Consider the following 21029-nt stretch of genomic DNA (forward strand, 5'->3'; position numbering starts at 1 on the left):
TATAAGGCTTTGGTAAGACCACACCGAAGTCCAGGGTGCAGTTTTGGTCTCCTTACTTAAAGAAGGATATACCTCCCTTTGAGGGGGTACAAAAAAGGTTCAATAGGTTGATTCCTGGGATGAGAGAGTTGTCTTGTGAGGAGAGATTGAGTAGAATGAGCCTATATTCTCAGGAGTTTAGAAAAATGAGAGGTGCTCTAATTGAAATGTATAAAATTCTTAGGGGCAATTCTTAGCTTGACAGGATAGATGGTCGGAGGTTGGTTCTCCTGGCTGGAGAGTCTAGAACTGGGGGCCATAATCTTAGGAGAAGGGGTTGGCCATTTAGGACTGAGTTCAGAAATTTCTTCATTCAGAGGGTTGTGAATCTTTTGGAGTTTTCTATCTCAGAGGGCAGTGGATGCTCAATTATTTAGTATATTCAAGACAGAGATTGGTAGAGTTTTGAGCACTAAGGGAATCGGGGGATATTGGGATAGGGTGGGAATGTGAAGTTGAGCTGCTGATTAGCCATGATATTGAATGGTGGAGCAGATTTGAGGGCTGCTCCTGCTCTTGTTTATGTTATTAACTCCCCTGCTCTTTGAATAGTGCCCTGGGATCTTTTACATCCACCTGAAAGGGGCTTCAGGTTAATGTCTCATCTGAAAGACGGCACCTTCGACAGTGCAGTACTGCACTGGAATTGTCAGGCTGGATTACGTGCTCAAGTTCCTGGAGCAGGACTTGAATCCATAACCTTCTGCCTCAGGCGAGATTGATACTAACTGCGGAACAGTTTATTCCCTCCCTTGTCTTGGTGGGGGAGGCCATTGGGGGGGTATTTTGTGCTGAGCAGGGACGTATGCCTGTTGAAACTCCTCAAATGCTGTTCCAGATAGCAGTAGGCTGCACATTGCTCTTGTGGATTGGGAGATGACCCCTGGCTGTATCAGCCACAGGCTTGCTCTAGAGCTGGCAGTGGTTTGTCAAAGTGGAGGGGTGGGGGTTTGCAGTATCGAGAACTAAGCAATGCAAGCCCTCAGCCAATTTGCTGTCAACTAAAGAAGAGAGAACTTGAATTTATATAGCACCTTTCGTGGTATCGGGACATCCCACAACAATTTACAGTGAATTCATAGCCTAACGTGAACAGCGACCCAAACCAATAATCCGTGCAGACAAGACCCTTTGTGACCCTCTTGTCTTTCTGACCCGCTAGGACCAAAACCAGATTACTTTGAGAATTAAGACACTCAATGCTGCCTGGACAAGCACATCCATCCCCAAAATGTAAGTTCCAGCATACCATCCTACAATTAAAATGTACAGCATACGTATTACATACTGTACGGAAGGAAGCCATCCAGCCCATTGTATCACTGCTGGTTCCTTGTTAGAGCTATCCAATTAGTCCCACTCCCCCTGCTCTTTCCCCATAGCCCTGATACTTTTTCCTTTTCAAGTATTAATCCAATTCCCTTTTTAAAAAGTTTTTATTGAATTTGCCTCCACTGCCCTTTTAGGCAGTGCATTCCAGATCAGAATAACAGCCAACATTTAAAAAAGTTCTCCTCATCACCCTCTCTGGTTCCTTAACCATAGGTATATATGGTTCTGCACAAAAATCATGATGTGTCAGGCAGTAACGACAGACAGATTCCTTCTCTTTCAGGAGTTTGATATGTTGAAGTATAACTTTGTGTGATTTCCTGGGCCAATATTTATTACTCAACCAACATCATTAAATAAGATGATCTGGTCATTGTCACATTGCTATTTGTGGGGTCTTGCTGTGCGCAAATTGGCTGCCAGGTTTCCTACACTACAACAGGGCGCTACATTTTAAAAGTACTTAATTGGCTGTAAAGCACCTTGGGATGTCCTACAGAGAAAATAGGAGCAGGAGTAGGCCATTCAGCCCTTCGAGCCTGCTCTGCCATTCAAAAAAAATCATGGCTGATTGTCTAATTCCATACCCTGTTCCCGCTTTCTCCCTATATCCCTTGATCCCTTTGGCATTAAGAAATATATCTACCTCCTTCTTGAATATATTTAATGACTTGGCCTCCACTGCCTTCTGCAGTAGAGAATTCCACAGGTTCACCACCCTCTGAGTGGAGAAGTTTTTCCTCAACTCAGTTCTAACTGGCATACTCCGTATCCTGAGACTGTGACCCCTGGTTCTGGACTCCCCAGCCATCAGGAACGTCCGCCCTGAATCTAGCCTGTCCTGTTGGAATTTGATAAGTTTCTATGAGATCCCCTCTCATTCTCCTAAACTCTAGTGAATATCTTGAGGCCGTGAAAGGCGCTACAGAAATTCAAAATGTTAATTCTTGGTTAAACCACACTTAGAATACTACCCACAGTTCTGGTCTTCATAATATAAAAAAAAAGGCCCTGAAAAAGGTGCAAAAAATATTTATAATGATGATACCAGAGTTGAGATGTTGTAACTATTAGTAAAAACTGAACAGGCTAGGGCTAATATTTTTCCTCTAGAAAAAAAGGCGGCTGAGAGGTGACCTGATGGAGGTGTTTACGAAAATGAAAGGGTTTTCTAGGGTACAGAAGATATTTCTGGTTGTGGAGGAATCCAAAACTAGGGGCCATAAATATAAGATAGTCACTAATAAATCCATTAAAGAATTCAGCAGGAACTTCTTTATCCAGACAGTGGTTAGACTGTGGAACTCATTACGATAGGGAGTAGTTGAGGCATATAGCACAAATAAATTTAAGGGGAAGCTGGATAAACCGATGATGAAGAAAGGAATAGAAGGTTTGGTGATATGAAGTAGACTGGGAGGAGGCTCGAGTGGAGCATAAACAGCAGTATAGACCATTTGACTGAGTTCCCGGTTTGTGTGATGTAATTTCTATGTAAGCCTCTTTTTTTTCCTGCATGGCATTTTTGGGAAGAGAAGGTGAACATCAAATGCTGTTGTTTTCTTTCAGACTCGGCAGAATGACTCCCAAGAAGAAAGCAAGAGAAGGACCACTGGGCACTCAAAGGTCACAGCGGAATCTGCACTGCCCAGGGGTCGGCTTGATGATGGCTGCCTGATGCCACTTGTAATACCTGTATCAGTGCCAGTCAGAAAGATGGACTCTCTTGCATCAAACGCTGACAGGAAAGGGGATGGGGAATCCCAGAGGAACTCGTCGAGTGAAAGGGATCTGTCTGAGCTGACTCCATCCCTATTAACAACCCACAGGCATAGATTGAGTCGGGGCTCAGGAGCAGAACTCTCAGTCCAGGTAACATTCCGTTATAACAATGTGCATTTATGTAGCACCTTTTAATGTAGTAAAAACATCCCAAGCAATGATTCAGTGAAATATTTGACAGTGGACCAAAAAAGGAGATATTAGGACAGGTGAAGAGGTAGGCTTTAAAGAGTGTCTTAAAGGAGAAGAGAGAAGCAGAGAAGTTTAGGGAGAGCATTCCAGAGCTTAGAGCCCATGTAATTGAAGGCACAGCCACCAATAGTGGAGCAATTAAAATTGGGGATGCACAATAGGCCAGAATTGTAGGAGCACAGATATTTTACAGGGTTGCAGGGCTGGAGGAGGTTACAGGTTTAGGGAGGGGCGAGGCCATGGTGGAAGTTGGACACCAGGATGAGCATTTTAACGCTAAGGCATTCCTAGACTGGGAGCCAATGTTGATCAGCGAGCAGAGGGCTGATGGGTGAATGGGACCTGGTGCGAATTAGGTTACAAGCAACAGAGTTTTGGATGTCCTAAAGTTTACAGAGGGTGCAAGGTGGGAGGCCAGCCAGGAGAGTATTGGAATAGCCATGTCTACAGGTAACAGGCATTGATGTGGGTTTCAGCAGTAGATGAACTGAAGCAGGGGTGGAAATGGGCAATTTCAAGAACGTGACCAAATGCTTTAAGATTCACTTAGGGAACCCTTTTCCTCCACCTTCAGTCTGACACCATCCTAATCTTTTCAGTGAATGCTAGATTTACTTCACTTGACACCTTGTTGGGTTTTGGATGAACCATTTGAAGAGCCAGGGCTACTGTTAAGGGAATACTGGGAGACTGGTCTCATAGAGCCTCATCAGCAGAGTGAGAACTGGTAAACGCTTGTTGGAAAGCAGTAAAAATAATCCACTTGGCCTGTCAACCACATTCTCTTTGCAGGTCATGTGGTTATCACTGGCAAAGCCAGCATTTATTGCCCACCCTTAGTTGCCCTGAGATGATGATGTGGGGGGGGGGGGGGCCACTTTCTTGAATCAGTACACCGAGCGGCTTGCTAGGCCATTTCAGAGGGTGGTTAAGGGTCAACCACATTGCTGTGGGTCTGGAGTCACAGGTAGGCCAGACCGGGTAAGAGCAGCAGGTTTCCTTCCTTAAAAGACATTAGTGAACCAGATGGATCTTGTATGACAATCCCAACAGCTTCATGGTCACTTTCTTTCTTTAATTTCCGTACTTGTTTTTAAATCGGTGGAATTTGAACTTGTGTTTTCTGGATTTTTAGTCCAGGCCTCGAGTCTAGTAACATAACCACCACACCACAATACCCAGAGATCAGTCCAGGCATTTGAGGCACACTCTAGTACCTTGTCTCTAACAACTTTTCTATGTGGAAGCCTAGACGACGAGCGCCAGTACGCAAATTCTACCATGGGGATATCATCTTTGAGCCTTATCCTCTCCTTCCCTTGGCTTGTACACCGTGCACTTTCCAGTAGGGGATCACTGCATAGTGATTCTGGGTGCTAACCTTTCTTGATTGCTCCCACCCCCTCCTTAGCTCAAGAGTAGTGAGGCCACTTATAAAGCTTGTGCTCCTGTCCTAGCTGAGAGCAGCTAACTCAACACTGACTGAAAATTGAAGTTAGGTTTGCTTGGCACATAGGAACAGGAAGAGGCCATTTAGCCCCTTTGAGTCTGTTCTGCCATTTGACCAGATCTGTAGGGTTGATCTGTACCTCAACTCCACTTCTCACCTTTGCTTCATATCCCTTAATACCCTTACTGAACAAAAACCTATTGATGAGCTCCGTCTTGAAATTTTCAAATTGACCCCCAGCCTCAAAAGGAGGAGACTTCCAGATTTCCACTACCCTTTGTGTGAAGTGCTTCCTGACATAACCCCTGAACAGCCTGGCTCTATTTTTAAGGTTATTCCTACTTGTACTGGACCTCTCCAAACAGAGGAAATAGTACTATCTACTGTATTAAATCCTTTAATCATCTTCATTACCTCAACTAGATCATCCCTTAATCTTCTATATACAAGAAAATACAAGCCTATGGCTCAGTTACAGACAAAGCCATGCTGCAGGGAATGAGTACAGTGAAACCCATATGAACAGACCCTCCCCAAACGGACGTTTAATGAGAGAACCAAATAGCTTGTATGGTGAAGGTAGTCTAAAGCCATGGGCACTCACAAATTACAAACCATGTGCAGCCTTCAAGGTACCAAGCCCTTTTATAACTTAAAACATGGAACACAGCCAGTTGCTGTATTTCAAACTTTCACTGAGGTGGGATCATTGCGGCTGACTTGGTTTGTTCCCCAAATTCTCGTGAGATCGGTGTATGCCACTCTGCATAGTGGCAGTGGGTTTTGGAAAAGTAACTGCTTTTGTAGAATGGTGAGTTCTTTACCCAGTATGCACAGTGGCAGAGAAACCACCCTATCTATTGGAATTGCATGCTTGCACAGCCTTGCCCCAGGCATAGAGTGATTTCTCTGCTGCTATGGATGCTGGATAAAGACCTACCCCTTCTGAGAATTTTTACAGTGTATGTATAGTGACCACTTAGAAAATAAAGACAACCTATTTCTAACCTGCAGGAAAAGGGGACAGCTGATGCCAAACCCTAAGGTGTCTGTAATTTACAAGTTTCACTGTATAATCTGTTGTGTCTCTGAATAAAACATGATGCCTATCTTTGCAGGAGGACGATGGCTGCAGAGGTCAGGCGAACCTGACGGCCAAACTGAAACGGCGCCCCAGGCCGGAGCCTCTCTTCATTCCACCCAAGCCCCTCAACCATGTCTCCGTCATCACTTACCCACCCGGCACCCTCTACCAGAGCAACCTGCGCTCACCAGTAAGGCTGCTAGACCACCCCATGGACAAGAACTTCCAGCCACCGCCGTACACTCCCCCGCCTATCCTCAGCCCCATGCGGGAGGGCTCAGGGCTCTACTTCAACGCCTTCCTCTCTTCATCCCAACCAGTCACCCCAAGGTCTACGCCCAAAACCTGTTTAAGCCAATCAAGTGAGTTCTTTTGTCCAGTTGACTTTTTTTTCCCCCCTGTCTGCAATGGTATAAATTGTGGATCGATGGTCAACATATTAAGCATCCCACTTCAAAACAATTTCTCCTTGTCTGTGATGGTGTTGGCGCTGGAATTTCAGGGACATATGGTGGTTGTGTGGAATTTTTATATCAGACCTGCAAAAAAAAACACACACATACATGCAGCCCCTGCAAACCCCCCCTCCCCCCACCACCCTCCCCGAAGCAATATGATTACTACTGTACATTTATGTCTACCTGAAACTAAATTGTGTGCATATGGAGGGAGTGGGATAAACTGGTGATTACAGCTCTGGCTATGGAAAGAAGGCGAGAACTTGCATTTATATAGCACCTTTCACAACCTCAGGACATCCCAACATACCACATCCTCACTTAGAGTGGTCAGACAACTTACTTCCAGATCTCTGGCATCTCTCTCTCCCTCTCATTCCTTCCCCCTCTTGTTTTTCCCTTCTCTCTCACTCTCTCTCTCCCCCTCTCTTTTCCTTCCCCCTTTCTCTATATTCCTCTCTCTCTCTCTCTCCTCCTTCTCTCTCTCTCTCCCCCCTCTCTTCCCTGACCCTCTCTCTCTCCTGCCTCTCTGTCTCCCTGACCCCACCCCCTCTTTACCTATCTCTCTCTCTCTCTCTTTCCCCCAAACCCCCAGCCCCCACCTCTCTCTCTCGCTCTTTCTCTCTCTCTCTCTACTCCTTCCCCAACCTGGCAGTTGATCCCAAGGGGGTTGATCCCAAGGAGCACAAATGTTTGGGGCCCACTACTCCAGCCCCCATTGCTCCCACACCACTCATTTGACTACTAGGCTCGTGTTTAGGGCCCTTCTCCAGACCTGTTGAGCTTTTCCAAATGAGAAAGCACAAAGGCGCTTAATCGTCAGCCGGGAGTAACTTTCGCTTTTGGTACAAAGTTGGTGTTTGGTCCAAATGCAGTAAATTCATTGTATTCTTTACACTGCTCGCATGTAATCTTGGGCATTATTCGAGAGCACTGCTGAAATGTGAAGGTGTACATTTCACAACCTCATGTCCAAATCCCTCCCTGGCCTTACAACAACAACTTGCATTTATATAGTGCTTTTTAAAGTCGTAAAACGCCCAGGGAGTGTTGTCAAACAAAATTTAATACTGATTTTCATAAGGAAGTATTAGGACCAAAATCATGGTCGAAGAGGCAGGTCTTAAAGGAGGAGAGAGAGGTAGAGAGGTTTAAGGGGGGAATTCCAGATCTTGGGGTCTCAGCAGCTGAAGGGACGGCCACCAGTGGTGGAACGTAGGAAATCAGGAAGTTGTGCAAGAGGCCGGAATTGAAGGAGCGCAGAGATCTCAAGGGTTGTGTAGGGCTACAGGATGTTAGAGATTGGGGGTGGGGGAGTGGAAACAAGGCCATATGTAGCTCAGTTTTGATTCTTCTTTGATTACGCTCCTGTGAAGCATCATGGGATATTTTGCCAAGTTAAAGGCACTATATAAATGCAGGTTGTTGTATGCCAAGCACAGTCCATATAAGGTAAAGGGGATTGTGAGCTTTAGTACGTAGCTCCCAGTCATCAACAGTCTCTGCCCTCTCGCGCTGGGCCTTCAATGTGGCTGCGACTATTGTAATATTTTCTCTCTTTTCTAGACACTGCTGATACCCCTCCTCCTGTTCTGTCCTTCATGAACGAAACTACACCGGCAAGCATTGAACCGTAAGTAACCACAAAAGATGTTGAACTGAAATTTATAGTCCCGCCGCCGTAATCGGCGAGCGAAAACAATGGTGGCCTGCCCGTGCGCGCTGCACGTCACCGAGCCGCCATGATATTAAGCATGGCGGCTCATTTAAATGGCCTGGGCAGACCGTCCATCCCCAGTGACATGGAGGGGGCAGGCTGTCCGTCCCCGGCAATGGCGTCAGCCGCCTTTGCACAGGTGTTGACTCCATTTTTAAAGGGCTTCGAGCCCTGCATTTCAACTTAAATATTTAAAGATATAGTGATTTTTAAAAATTAAATAAATTGGTACTGACCCTCTCCCACCACTCCACCAATAACCACAGAATTAATTACCTACCCTCTTTGACTCTCCCAAAACACTTAATTTGTGTACCTGACCTTCCCCCTCCCCAAAGTTCATAAACTATAAACTTTACCCCTTCCCACCATCCCCTACACCAATGAAATGACTCTGATGCTGCTCCCCCCCCCGCCCCCTGCACTGAAAAATGTACCTGCTCCCCCCCCGCCCCTCCGCACCAGTATTCTGCCTCGGATCCCCGGAGGGAGAGCCAAAGGCATGGTAGTTCCGGCCACCCACCCCGATATCGCACCAGGACAGACAGTGGGAGAGAAGGTAATTTATTCATTAATTTACATATTTAAATTTGGCCCCTGTCACCGAGTGGGGGCGAGGTTGCGGGGGGTGGGGTGGGGGCCGCCACGTGGCCTCGCCGCCTTCGGCAATATCGGGCGGGGCCTTCCCGGTGTTGAGGCCAGTGGAGGGCCTCTGCTGGGGGGATCTTCCGGCCCCTCCCCCACTACAACCCCCGACGTTGCGAGGTCTGTAAAATTCGCCCCCTTGTCTTTCCCTTTTTACTCACAGACAGGGTTCCCAAAAGTTGTTTGAAGATATTTGAAGGTTTTCTTTGTGTGAGTGGTAACATTGAGTAAGACGTTTTTACAGTTTTACACCATATGAATTTGCTCTGAGAAGAGCAGTTGTTTCCTTGGGGGGGGAAAAAAGGAGTTCTTTGAACTGGTAGGCCCCAAAATTTCGGGCAGCGTACTCTGCCCGTGGGGAAATAACCGGATCAGGTGGAAACATTGGGTTTATATGTGATGGAGAATGGGAATTTGGCCAGGCTCTTACTGCTAATAGGCCATTACATGTTCTTGAGACAGGGTTCCTGTTGAAATGTGGCACAGGAAGCCACAAGGACAAGCAAACGTTATCTCCATCACTCATATGAGCAGAGAGGGGTGCAGGCTCCATCAAGTCTGTACTGAGTCAGATACTCCCAGGATACATCCTCAGGATAGGGGGAGGGGAGAAGTTTGAGGGAGTAACACTGCCCAAGTCCATTTTAATACTTCAGTCTTCATGTGGCTTATACTGGTAACCTCACCACTGATGGCCTGTTGATACCTGTAATTATGATCGGATTCAATAGGGTTGATCTAGAGAAACGGTCTCTTCTGGTGGGGAGAGTCCAGGACAAGGGGGCACAGTCTTAAAATGAGAGCTAGGCCATTTAGGAGTGAAGTCAGGAAGTATTTCTTCACACAAAGTGTAGTGGAAATCTGGAACTCTCTCCCCGAAATGTTGTGGACGCTCAGTTGGAGCTTTCAACACAGGTTGATAGATTTTTTTTTTTGTTGGGTTAAGGATAGTAAGGGATATGGAGCAAAAGTGGTTAAACGGAGTTGAGGTGCTGATAGCCAAAATCTAATAGAATGGCAGAACAGATCTGAGGGGCTGAATGGCCTCCTGTTCCTGTCTATAGTACCTTGGTAGCAAATATGTTCTCTTTCCCAAAAACTCTACAGAATTTGATTTATTATACAAACCCACTGATGTGACATTTTGTTAAAAGTTACCGTTTTTAAAAAGGAAAATCTTAACGGGGTGCTTTTTAACGGGATTGCAAATCTTTCAGCGTTTGCTCGGTTCAGTTGGGGGGCAGTGGCGAGGAAGTCTTGCCATTTTACAGCTTTTATCCATCCCATTCCTCCTCAGGCGGATTAACATCGGCCCACAGTTCCAGGCTGAAATACCAGGGCTGCGAGACAAGTCTCTGGCTGCATTAGATGCCAACCATGCTGATCTGGTGTTCAAGCCCTGGGAAGGTCATAAAACCAATCGGCTTAACCAGCAGAGAGGTGAGAACATGTGTTAAATTTACTTGGTCAAATTTTTAAAAAACAGTTTATTAAATGGCTGCATATAGAGACGCCACAATTCCAGGCCAGAAAGGAGATGATTGTATAATTCCCCCATCAATCACGCCTGGAGCCCACACTGCTGTAACTGACTGGGATTGATTTGACGCACACAATTTATATCATGCACCTATCCTCCACTCACTGCGTTTTGATGGAGAAATAATCCTGCTTTTATCAGGCAACATTGCCGTAGTTTCGGTCATGAGTTTCATTTGCTGTAGTTATTGAGTCTCTTTTTAAAAAAAAAAAATGGTTCTGTTTCCCGAGTAGAGATGGCGCTGTTTGTGGAGTAAATAGACTTTATTTTCTGTATAATTGGCTGTTTGCCGTGAGTCTTGCTGTAAATCCTGTCCTGCCCCCACCTCATTGACTGACACAGTGGTGCCAATACTCGCTTTGTTATTAAATACATCACTTGACAACCATTACTCCTTTCCTTATGTTTTGAATCCTCACCTATTGAATAGCATTACATTGCCCATGAGTTTTGTATTCTGGGGAATTATGCCTTCCAGTAATCAATGAGTGGCTAAATGTGATGTTAGGTCTGGGTAATAATGCCACAGTGAGCTCTGGCATTGGATAGTGATGTTAGGCCAAAGAGGTCAACACCCCCAAGTCCTGTTTATCTATGCATGCCGACCTACACTGGCGAAACAGTCCGATAGCTAACATGTCAATTTTTAAATCCTCATCCTCATTTTCAAATCCCTCCATGGCCTTGCCCCTCCCTATCTCTGTAATCTCTTCTAGCCCCGCTACCCTCCATGATATTTGTGCTCAACTAATTTTAGCGTCTTGTGCAATCCCCAATTTTAATTGCTCCACTTTTGGCAGCCATGTCTTCAGCTGCCTAGGCCCCAAGCTCTGGAATACCCACCCTAAATCTCTCTCTATCTCTCTTTCCTCCTTTAAAACAGTCCTTAAAACTTAACTCTTTGACCAAACTTTCGGTCATCTCCTACTATTTTCAAATTTGTTGTCTGATTATGGTTCTGTGAAGCGCCTTGGGATCTTTATTACTATGTTAAAGGCGCTATGTAAACACAGTTTGTTGTTCAGTCTCCAAACTGTGCTGAGCTTTGATGCTCCCCACAGAGGCAGCAGTGGTGGGAGGGCTACAATTGGCCTCACTGCAGTAGGCTTGGGCAGGAGTGGGGGGGGGAAGAGAGACAACAGCCAGGCTCCTTGCTCCTGATAGCTGTCCAGTGTGTCCTGCTAGAAAGTGTACGAGTGAGCTAGCCTTTGATGCTCTTTATGGTAGGATAGTCTACTGCCAGTCACTGTCTGGCTTCACCTACCTTGGAGGTGACCTGCTGGTGTTCGGTGCCTGATGGGCTGAACACCAACAATAAGTCATCAACTTCAGGAAAGGAGGTAATGAATCTGCTGGGGGTGGGGTGGGTGGAGGGAGGTGAGGAGAGGAGAGGACAGAAAGCCCAGTTACCTAGTGGCGGTGTGCCATTGTTCCCCATACCTGATGATCTTGTTTTGTTTTCCCCCTGAAGTGGATGAGCTAATGACACTGGCCTGTTCCAGCATTTTACCAGGAGGAGGCACAAACCAGGAGCTCACCTTACACTGTCTGCATGAGTCCAAGGGCAACATATTGGTAAGCAATCCTAAGTCTCTCAATTCATCTGTACAACTTGTATATCGTATACCTGCATGTGGCCTGTTTCCACCCACCGCCCCCCCCCCCCCCCCGTTTAGATATGTGTGTATATATTATATAGCATGTGTACATACTGTATATGTGTGTGTATATAGTTTACGTGCATGTGAATCCATGTGTATGTTTATGGAGTAATATAGAATCATAGATTAATTACAGCACAAAAGGAGGCAATTCAGCCCTTCGTGTCCATGCTAGCTGTCTACAAGAGCAACTCAGCTAGTTCCACTCCCCCACCCTTTCTCCGTAGCCCTGCAAATATTTTATCTTCAGATAACTATCCAATTCCCTTTCAAAAGCCATAATTGAATCTGCTTCCACCACACTCTCAGGCAGCATATTTCAGATCCTAACCACTCGTTGCGTAAAATTTTTTATTTCCTCATTTCTTTCACTATTCACCTTAAATTGGTGTCCTCTGATTCTCGACCCTTCTGCCAATGGGAATAGTTTCTCCCTATCTACTCTGTCCAGACCCCTCATAATTTTGAACACCTCTATTAAATCTTCTCTCAATGTTCTCGAAGGAGAACAGCCCCAGATTCTCCAGTCTATCCAAGTAACTGACGTCCCTCATCCCTGGAACCATTCTCTTAAATCTTTTCTGCACCCTTTATAAAGCCTTCACGTCCTTCCTAAAGTGCGGTGCCCAGAATTGGATGTAATACTTCAGTTGAGGCCAAACTGGCGTTTCTAAAGGTTCATCATAATATCTTTTGCTTTTTTGTTCTCTGCCCCTATTTATAAAGCCCAGGATCCCGTATGTCTTTTTAATCGCTTTCTCAACCTGTGCTACCACCTTCAATAACTTGTGCACACATATACCCAGGTCCCTCTGCTCCTGAACCCCCTTTGGAATTGCACCCTTTATTTTATGTTGCTTCTCTTTGTTTTTCCTACCAATGTGTATCATTTCACACTTCCCTGCATTAAATTTCAACTGCCACATGTCTGTCCATTCCACCAGCCTGTCTATGCCCTCTTGAAGTCTTTCACAATCCTCCTCACAGTTCTAAATCCTCCTTACATTTACCTACAATATATGCACATATTCCTATTGTTCCTGCCACTTATGTTGTTTGTCTTGTTCCCATCAGGCGGCCCTGAGTATGCTGCTTATTAAGAGAACTCCACGGGGCAGGAGCAGGGGGCTGGCCAGTTACCACTACGCGGGTAAGTGGGAGCATTTATCCTCCTCTTCTGACTCTCTACACGTTTGCTTTTGCACTTCCTTCTTTTGGGTCCAGTAACTCCCAACCAGCTGGGAGAACTCCAGGTGAAAGCCAAAACCACAGCGGAGACTTAGGGAAGCATCAGGGTATAGGGTCAGTAGTACCCGTGAAGCAGACAGCGCTGAGACTGACTGGCACTCTGAGGCTTCAGCACCTGAGACAATTGTGCACCTCTCGCAGTCTGGCGGCTGACACTAGTTACAGAGATGTCAGCCGTGGTTCTGTGGTAGCACTCTTTTCTCTCCGTCAGGTCCTACTCCAGAGATGTGAGCACATATTCCAGGCTGACATTCCAGTGTAGTACTGAGGGAATGCTGCACTGTCGGAGATGCTATCTTTCGGATGAGATGTTTAAACCAAGGTCCCGTCTGCCCTCTCAGGTGGACGTAAAAGATCTCACTATTTCAAAGAAAAGAGCAGGAGAGTTCTTCCTGGTGTTCCAGCCAACATTTATCCCTCAACCAACTTCCCTAAAACTGATCATCTGGTTGATATCATATTGCTGTTTGTGGGAGCTTGCTGTGCACAATTTGGCTGCTGCGTTTCCTACATTACAATAGTGAGTACACTTCAAAAGTCCTTCATTGGTTGTAAAGCACTTTGAGTTGTCCTGAAGTCATGAATGGCGCTAGATAAATGCAAGTCTTTTTCTCATCAGCACTGGAGTGTAGTGGCCAGAGCTAGATAGCAGTTCATATACCATCAATGCAGCCTCATTACCAGCCTTTTAGCAGAGCATCAGGAATAAAAATGACCATCCAGATCCACTGTTGCTTCACTCCTTGGGGCCTAGGCAGCTGAAGGCACGGCCACCAGTGGTGGAGCAATTAAAATTGGAGATGCTCAAGAGGCCAGAGTTGAAGGCAGTGGGGTAGGGTTTTAGGGCTGGAGGAGGTCACAGGGATGGGGAGGGGTGAGGACACCTGGGGAAGGACTCCGATGCAGTTTCCAGTCCGAGCCGAGTTATCCAGTCACTGCTGAGATGCTACAGTCGACTTCCGCTGGGGAAAAGGAGGAGGCAGATGAAAAAACTGGCCATGATTCCCTGAGCGCCAATTTGACGGGACCTGTTGGAAGGGTGGGGTGTAGTCGGGCTCCGGTTGCGACGACCCACAAGGAAGAATAGCCCACGGTGCTCACTGACTGTGTGCAGGAACAGTCACTAAGGTAAAAGGATCAACAGTGCAGATTAAACCATGCCCCAGCGAGTGACCAGAGCCTTTCAAAGAGACACACCAATGTGCTTGACTCTCCTTTTATGATTCACAGGGTCAGATAAGTGGACGTCTACAGAGAAAAAGATGTTCAACAAAGGACTGGCAGCACACAAGAAAGATTTCTTTCTTGTTCAGAAACTGGTAAGACCCAATGTGCTGCATGCAAAGATGGAGAGGGTAGGTGGAGATGCCACTGGTATAGGGAGCTGAGAAGGTTAAATGGGAGATTTACTGGAATGGTACCAGAGATAAAAGACTTCAGTTATGTGGAGAGGCTGGAGGAACTGGGGTTGTTCTCCTTAGAGCAGAACCGATTAAGGGAAGATATGATAGAGGTATTCAAAATCATGAAGGGTTTTGATGGAGGAGATAAGAGAAACTGTTTCCAGTGGCCAGAGCATTAGTAAACCAGAGGACACAGATTTAATATAACTGGCAAAAGAACCAGAGGTGACATGAGAACTTTTTTAGTTATGATTCAGAATGTGCTACCTGAAAGGCGGGTGGAAGCAGATTCAAAAGTAACTTGCAAAAGGGAATACGTAGTTGAAAAGGAGAAATTTATAGGGCTTGGGGAATGAGCAAGAGAGCGGGTCTAATTGTCTAGCGCTTTCAAAGAGCCAAAAAGGCACAATGAGCTGAATGGCTGTCTTTTCTGTGCTGGGAGATTCTATGAAATGCCTCCTTGTGTTTTACAGGTGAAGACAAAGACAGTGGCCCAGTGCGTTGAGTTTTACTACACGTACAAGAAGCAGGTCAAAATCGGCAGGAACGGAGTGCTGATATTTGGCGACACTTCCGCCAGTGACAGCAAGAATGAGGAGGAGGCAATTGAAATTGATAGAAAGGTACGGCACGGTTACACATGTAAAGCGTTTAGGACGTTGTCAGGTTGTGAAAGGCACTATAGCAATGCAATCATTTCTTGGTGAGATCACACTGAAAATTTAGTGTTAAGTTCTGGCCTTCATATTCCAAAAGGGTTATAGAATGACAAATGAATTTCAATATAGATAAGTGTGACATGGTGCATTTTGGTAGGATGAATAAGGGGGCCATGTACTCCTTGTAAAATAAGAGTCCACATAGGGTATGGGAGCCACTGTGTCCCAGTGGTGGAGGGAGTGAATGTTTAAGGTGATGGATGGAGTACTAATCAAGCGGGCTGCTTTGTCCTGGATGGTGTTGAGCTTCTTGAGTGTTGTTGGAGCTGCACTCATCCAGGCAAGTGGAGAGTATTCCATCACATTCCTGACTTATGCCTTTATAGATGGTGGACAGGCTTTGAGGAGTCAGGTGGTAAGTTACTTGCTGCAGAATTCCCAGCCTCTGGCCTGCTCTTGTAGCCATTGTATTTATGTGGCAGATCCAGTTGAGTTTCTGGTTAATAGTGACCCCTAGAATGTTGACAGTGGGGGATTTGGCAATGGTAATGCCGTTTGAATGTCAAAAGGAGACAATTAAATTTTCCCTTGTTGGAGATGGTCACTGCCTGATACTTGTACTGGGATGGAGGTTACTTGCCACGTGTGAGCCCAAGCCTGAGTGTTGTCCAGGTCTTGCTGCATGTAGGCATGGGCTACATATAAATCAGTAACTGGGCCTGGTCTTCCCTAATGAGCTAGTGGGTAAAGTGTGATCATATTAAGCTATACGAACAGAAAGATTCCAGCCTTTGATCTCAGCTTGCACAGCAGTGGAGCAACAACAGTTACCTTTGGTGCTCTTGGTCTAAAAGGGGGCATAAACTGTGGTCACTGCATTTGCCATGAAAGCCTTGCACCTATACAGCACCTTTCACAACCTCAGGACATCGGAAAGCACTTTACAGCCAATGAAGTACTACTGAAGTGTAGTCACTGTTGTAATGTAGGAAACGCGGCAGCTGATTTCCACACAGTTTTTAATTGGACAAAAATTGACATCGAGCTAAACAGGACAAGTGGTCAAGAGGGTCGGTTTTAAGGAGTCTTTTAAGGTAAGAGAGGGAGGCAGAGAGGATTAGGAAGAGTATTGCAAAGCTTAAGGTCCAAACAGCTGAAGGCACTGCCACCAATGGCGGGGCAACAGAAATCGGGCAAGAGGCCGAAATTGGAGGAATGCAGAGATCTGAGGGTTGTAGAGCTGGAGGGGGCTACAGAGGTAGGGAGGGACAACGCTGTGGAGGGATTTGAACACAGGGTGAGAATTTTAAAATCAAGGTGTTGGTAGATCAGGAGCTAACGCAGGTCATGGAGTGCAGAGGTGATGCTTAGGAAACAGGCAGCAGAGTTTAGCATGAGCTCAAGTTTACGGAGGGTGGAGGATGGGAGGCCGGCCAGGAGTGTGTTGGAACAGTCAACTCTAGAGGTAACACAGGCATGGATGAGGGTTTCGGCAGCAGTTGTGCTGAGGCGGGCAGAGACGGGCGAGTGATATTACGGAGGTTGAAATAAGTGGTCTTGGTGATGGCACAGATATAGGTTCGGAAGCTCAGTACTTCTGCAGTCTAGCTCCCTCCTTCAAACTGCACTTTATTTTTGCAGGATTCTCTCCCTCGTAGAACCCGAATGGCTTTTGTAACAGAAGTTAAGAAAGAGGAAGAGGAGGACGACGAGGAGGAAAAGGAAGAAGAGGAGGAGGAGGAGTACAGGTCCGATCACAAGAAACTGATCCTGACCCAGGCGAAGGTCATGAAGACGGAACACGACCCAGCAACTGTAAGTTAATCTGATTTCAGTGAGGTATGGAATGTTAGGCTAGAGACAATTTATTAATTGTAGTTAATCTGGTTTCAGAGGTGCCTTTCACAACCTCATATCTCAAAATGCTTTATATAGCCAGAGAAGTACTTTTTGAATTATAGTCACTGTCGTGGGAAATATGGCAGCCAATTTGTGCACAACAAGCTCCCACAAACAGCGATGACATAAATGACCATATAATCTGTTTCAGTGATGTTGGCTAAGGGATAAATATTGGCCAGGACATCAGGGATAATTCCCCTGCTCTCTGAATGGTGCCCTGGGATCTTTTTTGCCCGCCTGAGAGGGCGGACAAGGCCTGGGTTTTACATCTCATTTGAAAGATGGCACTTCTGACAGTGCCGCACTCCTCCAGTATTGGAGTGTCAGTGTAGATTATCTGCTGCAGTCTGTGGAGTGGGACTTTGGTCCATTAACAATCAGGGTGTCACTCGGCTGCCCCAAAGTCACCAAACAAACATCGGTACCAGTGGCCACTAATATGGGAAAGAAACATCTAGTCCAATTGAACTAAAATAAGCTACAAATTCCCAACAAGAGCAAAAGGAACCTTCATGAGTCTCTCTGAGGCACTCTATACCCAGTGGTGCCCACTGGTAATGGAAGGTATCATGTGTCCAGCGGTACACCCAGGCATGGACAAGACTGTTGAAGAGATAGAGGCAGCCAAAGTGGACACCCCCACCCCCCACTTGAACCCCAACTTACCAATTATTGTTTTAGGCAGGCATACAAGAAGATCCTCTTGACTTGCGTACCCCACTCTGCACTGGGCAGTCACAGATTAGGAAGAGAGGGGTGCTAAAATGTAATCAAAAGTTGCGGAGCAGCCCCTTCAGCTAACTATACAGGAGCTGCAGCCGTGCACACTGAATATATACATGGGCCATGGACTCCTCAAGGCTGCATAAATCTAGAAGTCTCTCTCTGTCTCAAAAGGCTGTGGATGCTGGGGATGAATTGGAGCTTTCACAGCTGAGGTAAGGTAAGATTTTTGTTGGGTATAGCTATCAAGGGGTATGGAAGCTAAGGTGGGTAGATGGAGTTAAGATGCAGCTCAGTCGTGGTTTAATTAAATGCAGGAACAGACTTGAGCAGATAAACGGCCTCCTCCTGTTCCTAATGTTTCTATTAGGACTAAAGCGCATTGTTGGAGGCAGAGGAGAGAGAGCTGCACTTTGTATAAATGGAAAAGCATTCCACTGCCAAGCATAAAGCCATTTGTAGTATCATTTACAGTTAAATTTATGAGCACTGCATAGCTAACTATCAAATATCCATCTCGAGCAGCTATCTATCTACTTTGTGCACCACTTCAATGTGAGATTACCCACGTGAACCTATCCGGCTTTTGTTTCATGTTGACCTTGAACCAACTCCTGCAAAGTCTTGCATTCAGTTTTCAACATCGTGATCTACATTAAACTCTCACCTCTTGGTCAGAAGGTTGTGGGTTCTAGTCCCAGTCCAGAGACTTGAGCACGAAACCCAGTCTGATACTCCAGTGCAGTGCAGTGCTGTGTTTCGGATATGCCATAAAACTGAGGCCCCATCTCCCCTATTATCTGGTCATTTATTCCATTGCTGTTTGTGGGAGCTTGCTGTGCACAAATTGGTTGCCGCATTTCTGACATTACAACAGGGACTATACTTCAACAAAGTACTCCTTTAGCTGTAAAGCACTTTTTTTTAATACACGGCATTACATAGACTTCCTGAGGTTGTGAAAGGAGCTATATAAATGCACGTCCTTTCTTTACATATTTGTAGGAGAGTTACACCACACTGATCAGCCTCAACCTGCTCTTTCTCTTTTTTTTGAAGCAGTCCCAAGGCGTTCACCTGCGGAAGAGTCACGACCCCACGTACCGATGCAGCTACAGACCACGACAGCCTGCAGTGGCCACGGCAACAGCGCGCTTGCCGTCCAGGAGCGAGCAGGCGCAGTCAGGCACCTCGGCCAAACGTGCCAAGCAGAGTCAAGAAAACATCTTCCCTTGCAAGAAGTGTGGGAAGTAAGTGGAGCTTTACGGGTTAGGGGCTGAGGCATTGGTGCCACGCATTTAGCGATCCTCGTTCCCTCAAGAAGGGGTACAGTTGTGCTGGCCTCTGGTGCTTCACCCAAGTGGCCATTCAGCAAATGCATGCTGGTGCACTAGTCAACTGCATGTTGCATCGCGCCCAATCCTAATCCTGTCCTTGTTCATTATCTATATGCATATTTCCAGCCAATAGAAGGTAGATGGCTCTAACTCAAGAGCTAGCACTGGCTCAGGATTGATGGGACAAATGGCCTGAGTTCCTGTAAATTTTATGAAGCTTGCCCGAGATTTAACTGGTCATTGTTATCGAACAAGGTTTTCCTTTATTGGCCACAGTTACTGAAGCCAATTGCCATATTCCTGGCACAAGTCTGACTTAGACAAATGGGAAGGTGACCTAACCTTGACCTTCCTGGCTCAGTTTCAGTCTCAGTGCATTTGCTCTTAAAAAAAAATACAAGATTATTTTTATAATTTCAGTGCAAAAAATTACATAGAATATAGAGCATAGAAACAAGCCATTCAGCACAACTAGTCCATGCTGGTGTCTCTAATGCAGTAACAGAATCTTGCAATTGACCGGAGTTGAGGAAACCATTTGTCCAATAGATCCTGCGCCAGTGCTCGCTCTGCAACTGGTCCCCACCTGTTTTAATACTGTCACTCTACCCATATTCTGTTGTTTCTAATCCTGATCCAAATCTTGTTCAAATGACGCTCTACTCCCTCTGCCTCAGTAGCCACTTGTGTTAAAATATTCCTTGTAAGAAAAAAATGTTACGTTACTTTCCCCCTTTCATTCTTCTAGTGATGACCCCACCGGTCTGTGCCCCCTTATTACCAGTTTGGCAACCAGTGGAACTGAACTTCCATAATTTTGAAAGCTTCTTTACATTTCCCTCCATTAATCTTCTCTCTTATATTAAAAAGTCCTGATTTTTAAAGCTTTTCTTCGTGGGGAGGCAGTGGCATAATGGTATTGTCACTGGACTAGTAACCTAGAGTATTGCTCTGGGGACATGGGTTCAAATTCCACCACAGCAGAAGGTGGAGTTTGAAATCAATTAATAAATTTAGAATTAGAAAGCTTGTCTAATGATGGCCATGAAACCATTGTTGATTGTTGTAAAAACCATCTGCTGTCCTCACCTGGTCTGGCCTACATGTGACTCCAGACCACAGCAATGTGGTTAACTCTTAAATGCCCTCTGAAATGGCCTAGCAAGCCACTCAGTTGTATCTAACCGCTACGAAGTCAATAAAAAGGAATGAAACCGGATGGACCACCTGGCATCGACCTAGGCACAGGAAACGACAACGGCAAACCCAGCCCTGTCGACCCTGCAAAGTTCTCCTTACTAACATCTGGGGGCTTGTGCCAAAGTTGGGAGAGCTGTCCCACAGACTAGTCAAGCAACTGCCTGACATTGTCATACTCACGGAATCATACCTTACAGACAATGTCCCAGACACTGCCATCACCATCTCCGGGTATGTCCTGTCCCACCGGCAGGACAGACCCACCAGATGTGGTGGCACAATGGTATACAGTAGGGAGGGAGTTGCCCTGGGAGTCCTCAACATCGACTGTGGAACCCATGAGGTCTCACGGCATCAGATCAAACATGGGCAAGGTAACCTCCTACTGATTACCACCTACCGCCCACCCTCAACTGATGAGTCAGTAGTCCTCCATGTTGAACACGACTTGGAGGAAGCACTGAGGGTGGCGAGGGCACAGAATGTACTCTGGGTGGGGGACTTCAATGTCCATAACCAAGAGTGGCTTGGTAGCACCACCACTGACCGATTCCTAAAGGACATAGCTGCTAGACTGGGTATGCAGGTGGTGAGGGAACCAACAAGAGGGAAAAACATACTTGACCTCGTCCTCCCCAATCTGCCTGCTGCAGATGC

The 21029-nt window shown here is 46.1% G+C and overlaps 1 protein-coding gene across 3 annotated transcripts in view; it reads left to right on the top strand.

Annotated features, from left to right (window-relative positions):
• mideasb (mitotic deacetylase associated SANT domain protein b) overlaps positions 1-21029 on the top strand; it is a 63784-nt gene that overhangs the window by 32856 nt on the left and 9899 nt on the right. For 2 of the 3 annotated variants that reach the window (XM_068039755.1, XM_068039756.1), the window contains exons 3-12: positions 2941-3243; positions 5914-6241; positions 7904-7970; positions 9997-10139; positions 11711-11814; positions 12975-13050; positions 14379-14467; positions 15025-15174; positions 16852-17025; positions 18895-19085. In XM_068039755.1, coding sequence (XP_067895856.1) covers positions 2941-3243; positions 5914-6241; positions 7904-7970; positions 9997-10139; positions 11711-11814; positions 12975-13050; positions 14379-14467; positions 15025-15174; positions 16852-17025; positions 18895-19085 — 1625 coding nt within the window. The remainder of the gene's footprint in view (positions 1-2940; positions 3244-5913; positions 6242-7903; positions 7971-9996; positions 10140-11710; positions 11815-12974; positions 13051-14378; positions 14468-15024; positions 15175-16851; positions 17026-18894; positions 19086-21029) is intronic. The other variant, XM_068039757.1, reaches the window with a different exon arrangement.

Source organism: Heterodontus francisci, chromosome 9 (genome assembly GCF_036365525.1).
Source record: "Heterodontus francisci isolate sHetFra1 chromosome 9, sHetFra1.hap1, whole genome shotgun sequence".
Lineage (NCBI taxonomy): Eukaryota > Metazoa > Chordata > Chondrichthyes > Heterodontiformes > Heterodontidae > Heterodontus > Heterodontus francisci.